At 47.5% G+C, this 13,753-nt stretch overlaps 2 protein-coding genes across 2 annotated transcripts in view; both read right to left on the reverse strand.

Annotated features, from left to right (window-relative positions):
- Positions 1 to 5,003: 5,003 nt before the first annotated feature.
- On the reverse strand, positions 5,004 to 5,618 carry LOC140989475 (uncharacterized). Its single transcript, XM_073458668.1, has one exon. It carries the CDS (start codon positions 5,616 to 5,618, stop codon positions 5,004 to 5,006), a length of 615 nt encoding a protein of 204 aa, XP_073314769.1.
- Positions 5,619 to 13,279: 7,661 nt separating this feature from the next.
- The window catches only part of LOC140989476 (uncharacterized), a 5,438-nt gene continuing 4,964 nt past the window's right edge, over positions 13,280 to 13,753 (reverse strand). The window contains exon 4 of the mRNA XM_073458669.1: positions 13,280 to 13,566. Coding sequence (XP_073314770.1) covers positions 13,280 to 13,566 — 287 coding nt within the window. The remainder of the gene's footprint in view (positions 13,567 to 13,753) is intronic.

Below are 13,753 nucleotides of genomic sequence, written 5' to 3' on the forward strand. Positions count from 1 at the left end.
TATTTTCTTTCATTTATGCATCGATCTCGTCATATTATACGTCGTGTTGTTATTTATGCGTAAAAATACATGTGTGATGTGTAGAAGTTCGAGCAATGATATTTGGATCAATTTTGAACCGATTTTTAGATCACAAATCTCGATTTTTGCTGTCATATTTAAAACTGCGATTTTTGGAACGTGATTTTGAGAACACTTTCAACATATAAAACGTAGATCTTTTTGATATCTTCGTTTTGACAGTAAATTCGAATTATTTGGATAACAATTGAGTGAGTTATGGTATTTTTCGTGAGACTGACTCCATTTTTAAGAAAATTATGTATTGATGCGTTCTTGAAGTTTTATTGTTGCAGGTTTCGTTGGGGATCGACGGGTGATCGTTGCTGCGTATAGATATGCTTAGTATGATGTTGGGTTGGTATTTGGATTACCGGTTAGTGTTGATAGGCGCTTGAATTCATGAGAAGTCATAGGAAACGATTTGGGGTTTAGGGTTTAGGGTTTAGGGTTTTAGGGTTTGTTTATTTAGGGGTTTAGGGTTAGGGTTAGGGGTTTAGGGGTTTTAGGGGTTTAGGGGTTTTGGGGTTTGGGGTTTAGGGTTTGGGGTTTAGGGTTTAGGGTTTAGGGTTTGGGGTTTTGGGGTTTTGGGGGTTTTGGGTTTAGGGTTTAGGGTTTAGGGTTTTAGGGTTTTAGGGTTTAGGGTTTAGGGTTTTTTTTTTTACCGGAAAACACCGCCAGATGCGGGGGGGGGTTAGGCAGACCTCTACCTGTACATATCAACAAAAAAGAAATACAAGAAAGAAATACAAGATAAAACCTAAAGAGAGGGAGACTATACCAAGACCTCTCGAAAGGCTAGTCCGACAACACATAAAAACAAAACATAAACTAGATTGGCAAATACATGTGCCAAAAATTAACCACTATGAAAAGCGCATAATAGAAATGAACATAAAAGAGCAGCGGTAGATAAATCAAAACAAATCGAAGACTAAAGTCATAAGTCCACGCATGACTGGAACTCTGATATAAGAGGTAATCAAGAGAGAATACCCATAGCCAGCAATGGACGCAGGAAAAGTATAGAACATAATCCACATCACGAGAATCCAAAGGCCGCAAAGGGGAGATAGTGGCTGGCCTATCTAAAAACCAAGAACCGCAGAAAATGAGAATGTATGGACCCACTAGCACTGAAGTATCATATAAAAGTGAAAAACAAATCATCCAAATAGCCCAGTGGACAAGGAGAAGCCATGCATCCCTGATCCAGCTCAACATCCAAAGTGAATCGCGCTAGTCTGGTACCGAGGAACCGCTGAGATACCCAGGAGATGATAGAACAAATAGCTGGGGCAAATAGTCAACGCCCCAAGTATGAAAACCGATAGTAACCTCGAATCCGAGAGTGGACTCACCAGCTGGAGCAAAAAGAGAGCGTCCGGAGCACCAGAAGTAAGGCAGGTGTCCGAGCTCATCCAATGAAACAACACACTTGAAAAAATAAGAGTACACGAAAAAAACACGAAAAAACACACACACCTAGGAAAACAAGATCTCAACACACACACACGAACGCCTACACACACAGACACACCCACACTTTTTTTCTTTTGTTTTTTTTTGTTTTTTTTTTNAGCCTCCAGTGCCAACGCATCCGCCACCGAATTCCCCTCACGGAAGATATATGGGAAATATGAACCTGTCGGCCCCTCAAAAGACAAACAATCCTGGTAATAATGTGGTCTACCTGCCAACTAGATCTGAGAGTCTGGATAGAAATCTGAGAATCTGTCACAATCCATAGAGGAAAAAGGCTGAAATCAGTACAGATAAGGAGACCCCTCCAAACGGCCCACAACTCGGCTCTGACATTGGTCCCGGCACCAATAAACTCACTGAAGGAGAAGATGATCCTGCCGAACGAGTCCCGAACAATGCCACCAGCTGAAGAATCACCAGGATTACCTCGAGAGCTACCATCCACATTCAATTTGAAACAACCCGCTGGGGGACTAAGCCATCTGACAATCGTCATTTTGCGGGTTCTCCGATGATGCACCGAGATGCCCATGAGACTGGCAGCATAAAAGAAGCCCAGCCAATGGCTAGGCTTGATAATATGAGCAGAATGAGCCAGTTTAAGGTAAGAAGTGATCTGTGATCTGACAGTTGCCGCAAAGATAGGCAACTGTCGATGCTTGGCATCATTTCTAGCAGTCCAAAGGAACCACATAATGATGAAGGGGAGAAACTCTACCACATGTCCACCAGGTGACCAGTGTAGGTTCTTCTTCCAAGCACTAAGAAAGAAACAAAAATCTTGGGTTCGAGGGATACGAACCCTGAAGATGGCCCCAAAGTAATGCCATACAGAACGGGCAATGGGACCATCGATGCATATGTGGGAAACTGTCTCGGGCATGTCGCAACATTGACACCGAGACACCAAAGTAACCCCACGTTGCTGAAGCACCTCATCAACAGGAAGCCACTTATGCCAAAATCTCCAAAGGAAGAAAGACATAGTGGGCCTCAGCCAGCTACCCCAACAGGGGGTAAGAATGTCTTGTATGGCATCTCTCGCACGAACGGACTCGCAGGAAGATCGAAAAGAAAATGCGCCATCAGGGCTCAGAGTCCAACGAGCAACATCAGGCGCCCCCTGAGCAATAGGAATCAGGGTAATATCCTCAGCAAGTGCTGGGCCAACAGCCAATGAGAGCCTATCAAAGTCCCACCCCTCATCCAAGAAGAAGCAGGAGATGCGAATACCACGATCACCACGGACCTGACGCAGAGTGGATACAGGTGCGTCGCCGAACCAGGTGTCATCCCAAAAGGATAAATCCCCGATGCCGACCCGCCAACGGATGCCATACTCTGCTCTAAACCGAATCTGAAGCATTCTGCACCACGTAGGAGAAATGTGCCCCCGGATGGGGACATAGGACGGATGCTCTGCCCTACAATACTTATTCAGGAGGAATTTCGCCCAGAGGGAAATGCCCTACCTGAATCTGAACCATAACTTGATCGAGAAACTATCGACCAAGTCTTTCAACTTGCGGAACCCGAGGCCCCCTTCTGAGACGGGGAGGCAAGCACGAGACCATCTGGCCCAATGCCACTTTTTCTCAAGAGGTCGAGACCCCCATAAGAAACCATTGAAAATCAGCTCAAGTCTCTCGATGATCGCCAAAGGAGGATGGATCACCTGGAAGAGATAGATGGGGAGAGAAAGGAGCACACTGCGAATTAGAGTCATACGACTCCCGGGAGACAGAGTGCGGGAATCCCAACCTTCTAATTTCTTCCGAACGGCTTTAAGAATGGGCTCAAAAAGAGAACACTTGCGATTTCCTCGGAAAAGAGGAACTCCAAGGTATTTGGTGGGAAGTTGTCCCTCTCTGAAGCCAGTCAAACGAAGAAGTCGAAGTCTAGAACGCTCAGGACAACTAGGAGCAAGGAAAATAGCGCTCTTAGAAGCATTGACCATCTGTCCCGAGCAATTGGCATAATGCCCAAGAAAATCCATAATGTAACGTATGCCACTGGACCCACCGTTAGCAAAAATAATGATATCATCAAAATAAGCTAAGTGGGAGACCAAGGTGTCGCACCCTGATAGAAAACGAGTATGCGGGAACTGTAAAGAGAGGCGGTTCAACCCCCGAGAGAGATATTCCGCCCCCAGGATGAAGAGGAGCGGAGAAATAGGGTCTCCTTGACGGAGACCCCTGGAGGAACTGAAGAAACCGGCGGAGGTTCCATTGATATTCAAAGAGAACTTGCAATGGGAAATGCAAGCCGATACCATAGCAACTACTGAAGCCGAGAAGCCAAGCTTAGTGAGAATTTGGAGGAGAAAATTCCATTGGACCCGGTCGTATGCCTTGGCCATATCTAACTTGATGATGACATTACCCCCACGAGAGGGAAGATTGAGACTATGTGTAAGTTCCTGGGCAAGAAGGATGTTGTCAGAGATAAGCCGGCCAGGAACAAAACCACTCTGATTCGGTGAGATGATCTTCTCGACAACCTTGCGCAGACGAGAATAAAGCAATTTTTGAGATGATTTTGTTCGTAACATTGCCAAGGCTGATGGGACGAAAATCTGACCAGGATTGGGCCCCATCAACTTTCGGAATCAAAGTAATGGTGGTGGCAGTGAAGCCCTGGGGCATTGGGGACCCATGAAAGAAATCCAAAACCGCATCAAGAACATCCTGCTTGATAATGTCCCAGCAGTGCTGGAAGAAAGTCGAGGAGAACCCATTGGGTCCCGCAACACTATCCGGATGGATGGAAAAAACTGTAGCACGAACCTCTTCCAAGGAAGGGTCAGCAGTGAGACAACGGTTCTCTGAATCCGAGATCAGAGGGATGAAGTCAGAAAAATTAGGGCAACTCAGGACAGAAGGCTCTCCATTAAGCAGGTTCTGAAAGAAGGCTGTACCGGAGCTTTGAATGAGAGCAGGGGAAGTGAGACAGACCCCATCCTCCCAGATACGAAAGATCCTATTGACCACACGCCTCTTCCTAACCATATTATGGAAGATTTTGGTGTTCTTCTCACCATCCTCTAACCATCTGCAGGCAGCTTTTTGTTTCCAAAAATCCGCCTCCATGGCAGTGATTCTAGCAAGATCGTCATTGCATTTGGAGAAGCAAGTCCAGTGTAAATCAGAAGGGCCAGTCTCACAAGCAACTTCAGCGAGTTTCACAGCGGACTCAGCATCAGTGATTTTATCAAAGATGTTTCCAAAGACATCTTGATTCCACCATTTGAGGTGACTTTTGAGACGCTTGAGCTTGACGAAAAGCCGAGTCATACCCGTCATAGGACAGGGATTATGCCAGTTCAATCGCACCGTCTGAAGAAAATTATGGTGTCTCGTCCACATGCTTTGGAACCGAAAGGAACACGGCCCGCGAGCACTAATGGGGGTGGAAATAAGGAGGGGGGAATGATCCGAGACAGTGCGAGGAAGATGCTAGACTCGGATAGAGTGGAAACGATCACACCAGTCAGTCGAAACAAAGACTCTATCAAGACGCTTCCAGATGGTTTTATTCGTCCAAGTGAAGGACGACCCTTCAAACCCAGCATCAACTAAACTAGACGCAAGAATGAACTCATTAAAATCGTCCATAGGGAGACGTCGCCCACCAGAAGTACCAAGGCACTCACTGGCATCGCGAACAATATTGAAATCTCCTCCAACAAGCCAAGGACCCACGTCAGGTTTGATATGGAGCAACGTAGCCCAAAGATCGCGCCTTTCAATGTAGTCACATTTGGCATAGACAAAGGAGCAAAAGAGAACAGAAGGGAGGAAAGGAGCAGAAACGCGGACGTGTAATAGCTGAACATGATCAAGATCACACTCAACGTTAACAACCTCAGAAGAAAAGACCCAAATGTGTCCAGAGATATTAGAAGTGACACTGCGAAATCCTAACCTACGGGAAATGAAACGCTGATCAAGCGGGATCATGGGCTCCAAGACAACTAGGACTTTAACACGGTGCTGTTTAACATAGGCATGTAGCCTTTGTTGGGATCTCGGGTTCCCAAGACCCCTAACATTCCAAATGAGGCAATTCATGGGGAACGCCCACGAGAGGGGTGCCGTTTTTTCGCTGACTTGTCAGAGACGCGGGACAACGGACGTTTTTTTCTGGGATCCGCCATATCAGAGTCCCTATCAAGATCGACAGAGTCCCTAGCATCACAAGATGCAGATCGGCGGGGGGACTGGATGGCATGATCCCTTTCTGACTCAGAAACCAAGAGATTTATCTCAGAGGATACTAATCCTTGCTGGGAAATTAAGTCCTCAAGAAGTGTGGAAGAGACATCAACCTGAAAAGAGGGACTAGAAGGGATGGAATGGCTGCTATGATTTTCCACACAAAGAGGAAGATGATCCACACCCAGGGGAACACCGATTTGTGGGGAACCGAGGTCCCCCGCACAATCCTCAAAGATAACGTCATCCTCCTCCTCCGCCTCCTTGGCCCATGGCTGAGCTAGAGGGGCACATTTAATCGAGAGGGATGACTGGACGGGGCTAGGAAGCGAAGTCTCACTGACAACAAGGTGAGGGATGACAAGGGGAATCGAAGTTGCAGCTGGGGTATGCTGAGAATACTGTTTATCAACCTCCTGAGGGACCTGAACAGGTGGAGGGTAATCAAGTGAATCACATTCTTCCAAGTTCCTAAGAACCTCAAAGGCATTTTCAGAAGCGGGTATGGGAGTGGAAGATGCATGCTGTACAGATCTTCTGTTCCGACGACGGTGTCGTCTAACAGCATGTCCTGCCTGAGCCTGAGGCCTCAAAGGCGGGATCAGATGGGTAGGCAGAAGACCCTCCTGCTGATAGGGAACCGCAGAAGGGAAAGAGGAAGGTGGAGAAACGGGTTGGGGTCCCTTTGATGCTTGGGAAGGCTGAAATGCAGACGCATTGGATCGAGTGGGACGAGGCGGCCTAGGATTCTTGCCATGAGAATAGCAAACAGAAGTAGAATGCCCCAGCATCTTGCAATCAGTACAGAAGTCTGGAATCTTTTCATAAACAACATCGATATCCAGAGTATGTTCTCCCCAACCCACCCAGATCTGTTTGATTGGAGTATCCAAAACGTTTATTTCCACGCAAACCCGGGCAAAGGCACCTCGGGAGACATCAGCAGTAAAATCATCAAGTTTAACTTGGTTCCCTATAATTTTTGCTAACGCAAATAAACTATTCTTATCAAAAAGGTGAAGAGGGAGTTCAGGGAAGCGGACCCAGACTGGGGCAATGGGAGATTCCGATTGGAACTGGAATTCAAGGGTCCATTTGGAAAACCGAACGCTGAGAGGACCGATGTGCATGGATCCACGCGACCATATACGCGCATAATCTTCCTCACAAGATAGAATAATGACAAGAAAACCACGAGGAAGGAATTTTAAATCATAAGGTCGCGAAAATTCGATGGTCGCCAAAGACGCAGAGATAGAAGAATTAGGAACAATCGACCGATTCCCATTGATTTTACCAACAAGAGCAACTTGTAAGGAGCTTCCAGGGATGAAATAACTGAATCGGGAAACCGAATCCCTGGTTTCCCGTTGACGTAAATCGGTTCTGGTATATCAGACATACCATGTCGAAAATCGTCAAAACTTTTTTTAATAGATCGGGGAGAGGGAGGCGTGAGAGCATCCTTAAAAGAGACGTCAGGTGAAAGAAAAGTACCTGTATTGCCGGTAGACATCGTGCGAGTTGTCGGGTGAGCTGTGCTGGCGGGTGGACTCGGTAACTCGGCCGGGTTGACTCAGCGGCGACCGGTCGGAGCTGAAGCGTGGGTCGCCGAAGGTGGGGGGAGCATAGAACCGGTGGTGAAACGGAAAGAATCGGTCGGGAGACGGCCGAAATCGACGGGAAACTCGCTTGAAATCATTGAACTTACTCTAATTTGGGCGTTTTCGATTGGAGATGTATTTCCGAAAATTGAAGACACCGAAGGGTTACCCATGTTTTGAGGGGTATACGGTACAAAGGAATTAGAATTTGAAGTAGTGACGGCGGCGCAATCGACGGAACAAGGCGACGCAGCGAGGGTTTGGAGGGGCGAGATCTTAGATCAGAAATTTAAGTCAATCGGTGAGGAATCCGACAACGGCACCGGTACCAATGGACGCATTGTGGCGTGGGCATTCCAGATCGGGCCTTGTTTTGAAGAATGGTGGTCGGAGCTAGCCGGAATCGAAGAAATTGTGGGCGGCGCACGCATGAACAGTGCCGTCGGCACTTTGGGAAGTAAATCGGACGGGCAAATCAACTCCGATTGGCATGAAATTTTAACAGTAGACTCGCCTTGAAGAGACGAATCCAACGGTATATCATTTACAAGAAAATGAGTTGAAATCGTCGGAGGCGACTTTTGGGCCAGAAAATTCGAATTTTCGGACATGAAATTGGACGGGCAAATCAACTCCGATTGAGCTGAAATTTTAGTATGTTGGTCGCCTTGACGAGGCGTTTCCGATGGACCCGCGAACCGGCTGGGAACCGGCAGCGAACGGCCGGCCGTACTGGAGGCGATTTATGGGCGAAAAAATGGGTTTTTTGGGGCACTATTCACCAGAGAGAAAATTTTTTGGGGTTCAGGGTTCAGGGTTTAGGGTTTAGGGTTTTTTTTTTTTAAATTTTTATTTTTATACAACAAAAGAGCAGTACAAATAAAACCTTTTGGGAGGGGGACTAGACCAAGACCTCCACATAAAAGGCTATACAATCATAACATCAAAACAGAAGTAAAGACATACTACGACAGAGCAACCCGATATGCAGTCAACAGCCGGTGCCCCAGAATACATCAAGCAAAATAAAACACAACGATGGGCAAGGAGAATTCTGCAGTGAACGCCCATCACAGATCGCCCAAAAAAGACGGAAAACTAGATCAACCTGAATCAGGCGGTCGCCCATAAGGTAACCCCACCTGACTCTTCTGATTCCTATAAAATCTGCGCATCTGTGAGCGCGTGCGACCTGGGAGTGGCAAGGACTGACAGGCAGTAGTAGGAAGAAGAGCCAAATCAGCCACTCGAGGACCACTCCCAAGATCAATCGGTAACGGAATAATGGGACCAAGAGCTTTAGAAACTACCATATGTGCCGGAGCAGTGGAAACAAGCATCGGGTTTATCACCACTGGAACAACATCAACCGGAGAAGTGCTAGCCCCAGAACTAGACCCCTGAGCATCACCTACAATAACGGAAGTAACAACCACTGAAATATCTGGAGGAGTAGGCATCTGAGTCACCACAACCTCGGGCTCAATAAGGACATCCTCTACAATAGCCTCAAAGACAGGAGAAGAAGACGGAGGGCGTGACGGGGAGCAGCCAGCAGAATCTCCTCCTTGAAAAGAATCTACTGGAATAGAGTGTAGAACTTCAAAAGAGCTACTCAAAGGAGGAGCCTGAGGAGGAACCTGACCAGAAACCTGGCGACGCCCACGTCGCTGCTGAGTCCATCCTGGCTCAGCACTCCCATAACCTGGAACACTGGTAGCAACCGAACCATGCGGAACACCCTGAGGCTGACCTGAAGACCCTGGAGCAGAAGCCGAAGAAGTTTGAGGCCGCTTCCCCTGAGCCTTAGAACGGTCACCAGAAGGACTGTAACCGGAACGAGAGCAGCGCTGCACAGAATGACCTAACACCTGACACTTAGTGCAAAAGAAGGGGAATTTTTCAAAAACTACCCCTAAAACCTGTCTGTGACTGCCCCACCCAACCCAGATCTGATCCGGACGAGGTTGCAAAACATCAAGCTCAACGCAAATGCGATCAAAAGAACCACGAGAACCATCCGCTGTAATCTCATCCACCATAACAGGGGTCTCTAAAAGCTTACCGATCTGGAAAAGACACTGCTTGTCATATAAATGCAGAGGTAAATCAGGAATCCGAACCCAAATCGGAGTAATCGAAGACTCAGACTCAAACTTAAACTCCGGTGTCCATTTGAAAAAACGAATCGAAACTGTCCCAATAGAAACCAACTTATGAGACCATAATTTCAGATAATCTCCCTCAACAGAAAAAATAATAACCAAAAAGCCCCGAGGAAGAAATTTAACAGTAAACGAGCCCATGAAACCATAATGAGAAAAAGCAGCCAGGATAGCACTATTTGGTGTAACACCCCGATTCCCTGTAACGCGACCAATCAACGTAAATTTAAAAGGCACTGACAGGGAAGAAATAACCTGATCTGGGAAAAGAAGACCCGGGATGCCATCAACAAGAGTCGGCTCAGCAGGCCCACCCAGCAACTCTCCAAACTCTGCAAAGCTTTGTTTGGCTGGAGTAGGAGCAATAACATCTCGAAAAGTAGACAAGAGAGGTGAAACTGCACTTTTCTGTCCCGAGTTGAACGCAGGAGATGAATGGTGGACAGCCGAGTCAACCCGCCGAGTTCGGCCGAGTGACTCGCCCGAGTCAACTAGTGAGTCACCTACGGGAGAGACACCGAAGGCCGGCGAAGGGGAGGAGACGACAGAACCGGCGACCAAACACCGAGAATCGGTCAGACCAGGAGCGAAATCGACGATTTTTGACGCGTGACTCGGCCGAACACCATCAATTTGGGCGTTTCCGATCGGTGAAGAATTATCCACAATTGGCGACATGGAACGATTACCCATCCCTTGAATAGGAATCTTACCAAAGGAATTGAAATTTGGAGAAGGGACGGCGGCGGAATTGACGAGAATATCCGACGCCGGCGAGTGAATAGTGCGTAAAATCGTAGATCTGAAATTCCCGGCCACCGGAGAAGAATTAGACGTCATGGCTGGTACCAATGGAAGCGCCTTGGAGTGGGTATTATAGATCGGGGCGCCGATTGAACAACTACCATCGGAATCCGCCGGAATTGACAAAAACGTAGGCGGCGAGTCGGTGAACAGTAATTTCGCAAATTTGCCAGCCGATTTGGGGCAGCAAACGGACTCCGATTGACTTGATTTTTGGACACAAGATACGACGGGAGAAGACGAGTCCAATGATACCAAAATCGCAGCCGGACGATGAGCGGTGACCGGCGCGATCGAATTTGCTGGTAAATGCGCACAATTCGGACATTCAGACGTGCAATTGGCCGAGCAAACGGGCTCCGATTGAGCTGAAATTCTGACAGTAGCCTCGTCTCGTCGAGGCGCTTCCGATGGTACCCTTGGNTGCTGGTAAATGCGCACAATTCGGACATTCAGACGTGCAATTGGCCGAGCAAACGGGCCCCGATTGAGCTGAAATCCTGACAGTAGCCTCGTCTCGTCGAGGCGCTTCCGATGGTACCCTTGGCCGGCCGAAAACCGGCGCCGACATGGAGGCGATTTTTTGGGCGATTTGGGGTTTTTGGGGGCACTATTCACATGGAGAGAAATTTTTTGGGGGCGCAATGGGTTTTTGGTTTGGGGTTTAGGGTTTCGGGGTTTCGGGGTTTGGGGTTTTGGGGTCTGGGGTTTGGGGTTTGGGGTTTCGGGTTTCGGGTCTGGGGTCTGGGGTCTAGGGTGTAGGGTCTAGGGTCTAGGGTTTAGGGTCTAGGGTTTTTTTTTTTTTTTTTAAAATCAACGATACAAGATAACACCTTAAGAGAGGAGGATAAACCAAACCACTCTAAAGGCTAGTCATACAGAACATAAAAACATAAAAACATATACCTAGGGTGGCAAATACAGAAGCCAAAAACTAATCCCTAAGTGAAATGCATAATACAAAATAACACCGAAGCACATCGATAGAGACATAAAAACATATCGCAACCTATATAGCCAATAATGATTCAGCTGAGAAGTAGGTGCAAAAGACCACCGATAGTACCCATCTCTGAGCTGTCTGTCAATATAAGGCCAATCTGAAAATAACCACATAATCCGAGATCGATCAGCAAAGAATCTCCAAGACCCAAGAGAGAAAATCCCGATCCACCAATGCATGCAGCATAATATATCACAGAGTAGTCTCAACATGATTGGAGCCCCGGGCCAGAGAAACCAAAAAGAGATATCATCCAGAGCCACCACAACACTCGGCAATTCTAATAGAAAAGTAGGCGGGTAAGGGGAAGCCTGCAGATAACACCCGCCAGAGAACAGGAGTGGGCCTGCCAAAAAATGGAGAAGAACAAACCCCAAAAAAGCAGAACATGTAGGGTGCAAGTGTCTGGGCCCACTTGCACCGGGCAAATGAGTAATAAAAGACAACCTCCATGAACAAAAACCTGCAAGAAAATACATACATAGATATATAGGAAAAAAAAAAGATCAAAAAAGAAGGAGGGTCCCAAATGGCTAAGAATATCTGTATTTGAGGTATGGTAGCCCTGAACGATCGGATCGGGCAAGGATGGAGATATGGCTGGGTAATGAAGGTCCTAACACTAAGGTATACTGCCTAAGGTCATGGGCTCTCGCCGCCAACGCATCCGCCACCGAATTACGCTCCCGGAAAATATGTGAAAAATGAACCATACGTCCCCTCAAAAGGACCAAAATCTGAGACACAATAGAATCCAAATCCCAACAACACCTACGAGAACGGAGGATCTGAATAGAAAGCTGGGAGTCAACCTCGATCCAAAGAGGAAAAAGAGAAAGATCGGAACAAATGAGAAGACCCCTCCAAACCGCCCAGAGTTCTGCCCGTATAGAAGATCCCGCTCCAATGAACTCACTGAATGATAGCAAGACCCGCCCAGAATCGTCACGAACGACACCACCAGCCGTAGAATCGCCAGGATTTCCTCTCGAGCTCCCATCCACATTTAACTTAAAACAACCCGACGGCGGCCGAAGCCAACGAACAATCGTCGTCCGATGATATCTGTGCAAACCAACCGAAATCCCCATCGACCTCGCCACATCGACCACGCGCCCAAAGACGTGCGTAATCCTCTTCACAAGAGAGAGTAATGACCATGAAACCCCGGGGTAAAAATTTCAAATTGAACGGTCTGACCAAACCCACTTTGCCAAGGGCAACAGAGATCATCGAATTGGGGACCACAGACCGATTCCCAGAAATTTTACCCACCAATGCAAATTGAAAAGGCTCAATAAGAGATGAAATTACCTTATCCGGGAATAGAATACCCGGTTTCCCATCCAAAAAAGAAGGCTCGAGTATCTCCTCCATCGAGTTGAGAACATCATCAAAGCTATTCTTCACCGTACGAGGAGACGGGGGAGCCAAAACATCCTTAAAAGAAACATGAGGTAAAACAGCAACTTTCGGACTAACATTGACCACAGAAGCACCTGGTTTGACTGCCGAGTTGACCCGATGCACTCGGCTGTGTGACTCGTCCGAGTTGACTCGGTCATTACCAAGCGGAGGACCACCGTGGGCCGGCGACGAGGCAGAGAACTTGAAACCGGTATTCAAACAAGCAGAACCGGGCGGCGGAGGCATGAACTCGGGGAAAACAGTGGTCGGAAAAGAGGAGGAAATCGGAAATTGGGCGTTTCCATTCCCCGGCGAATTTGATAAAATTGAAGGAAGGAATACATTACCCATGACATGAGGAGTGTACGCTGCAGAGGAATTGAAGAACGGAGCCAAATCACCGGAGTAATTGGCTGAAGAATAAATCGCAGACGGTGAATAGTGGCCATGAAACGTAGATCTGAAATTGCCGCTACTAGTGAACGGTGTTGGGGCTGACACCTGAGGCATTGGCATCGTCTGGCCAAGGGGATTCTAGATCGGGGTCGCACTTGAAAAGAGGTGGCCGGAGACGGCCGGAATCGGGCAAAAACCAGTGGAGGAGACGATGAACAGTGACGGCGACTGATTTTTTGAAAAATCCGGTGAAATGCCAGCACAGGACGCTAAGGTTTGGGTCGGAAATGAAAGAGGAGAAGTTTGCGCACCAAGAGGAGTGCAAACATCGTCGGAATTCGGAGAAATCGGCGGCGGCGTAGAGATGGTCGGAAAAACAGGATTTTCGATCGGCGATTTGGATGGGCAAAAGGTCTCCGATTGACCTGAATTTTGAGTATGTTGATCAGCTTGAAAAGGCGGTTCTAATGGTATATTTGTCCGGCTGGGATCCGGCGGCGGCAGCATGGTAGCTTTGGGACGTGAATAGTGACAATTTAGTGTGTTTTTTCTCACGCTTTTAGTGTGTTTTTTCAGAGAAAATTTTTTGGGGGCAAATGGGTGGTGGTTTAG

Source organism: Primulina huaijiensis, chromosome 12 (assembly GCF_012295235.1).
Source record: "Primulina huaijiensis isolate GDHJ02 chromosome 12, ASM1229523v2, whole genome shotgun sequence".
NCBI classification, from domain to species: Eukaryota; Viridiplantae; Streptophyta; class Magnoliopsida; order Lamiales; family Gesneriaceae; genus Primulina; species Primulina huaijiensis.

Excerpts from the sequence above, each read along its gene's own strand:
- LOC140989475 (XM_073458668.1), bottom strand. The coding sequence starts at position 5,618 with ATGAATTGCCTCATTTGGAATGTTAGGGGTCTTGGGAACCCGAGATCC.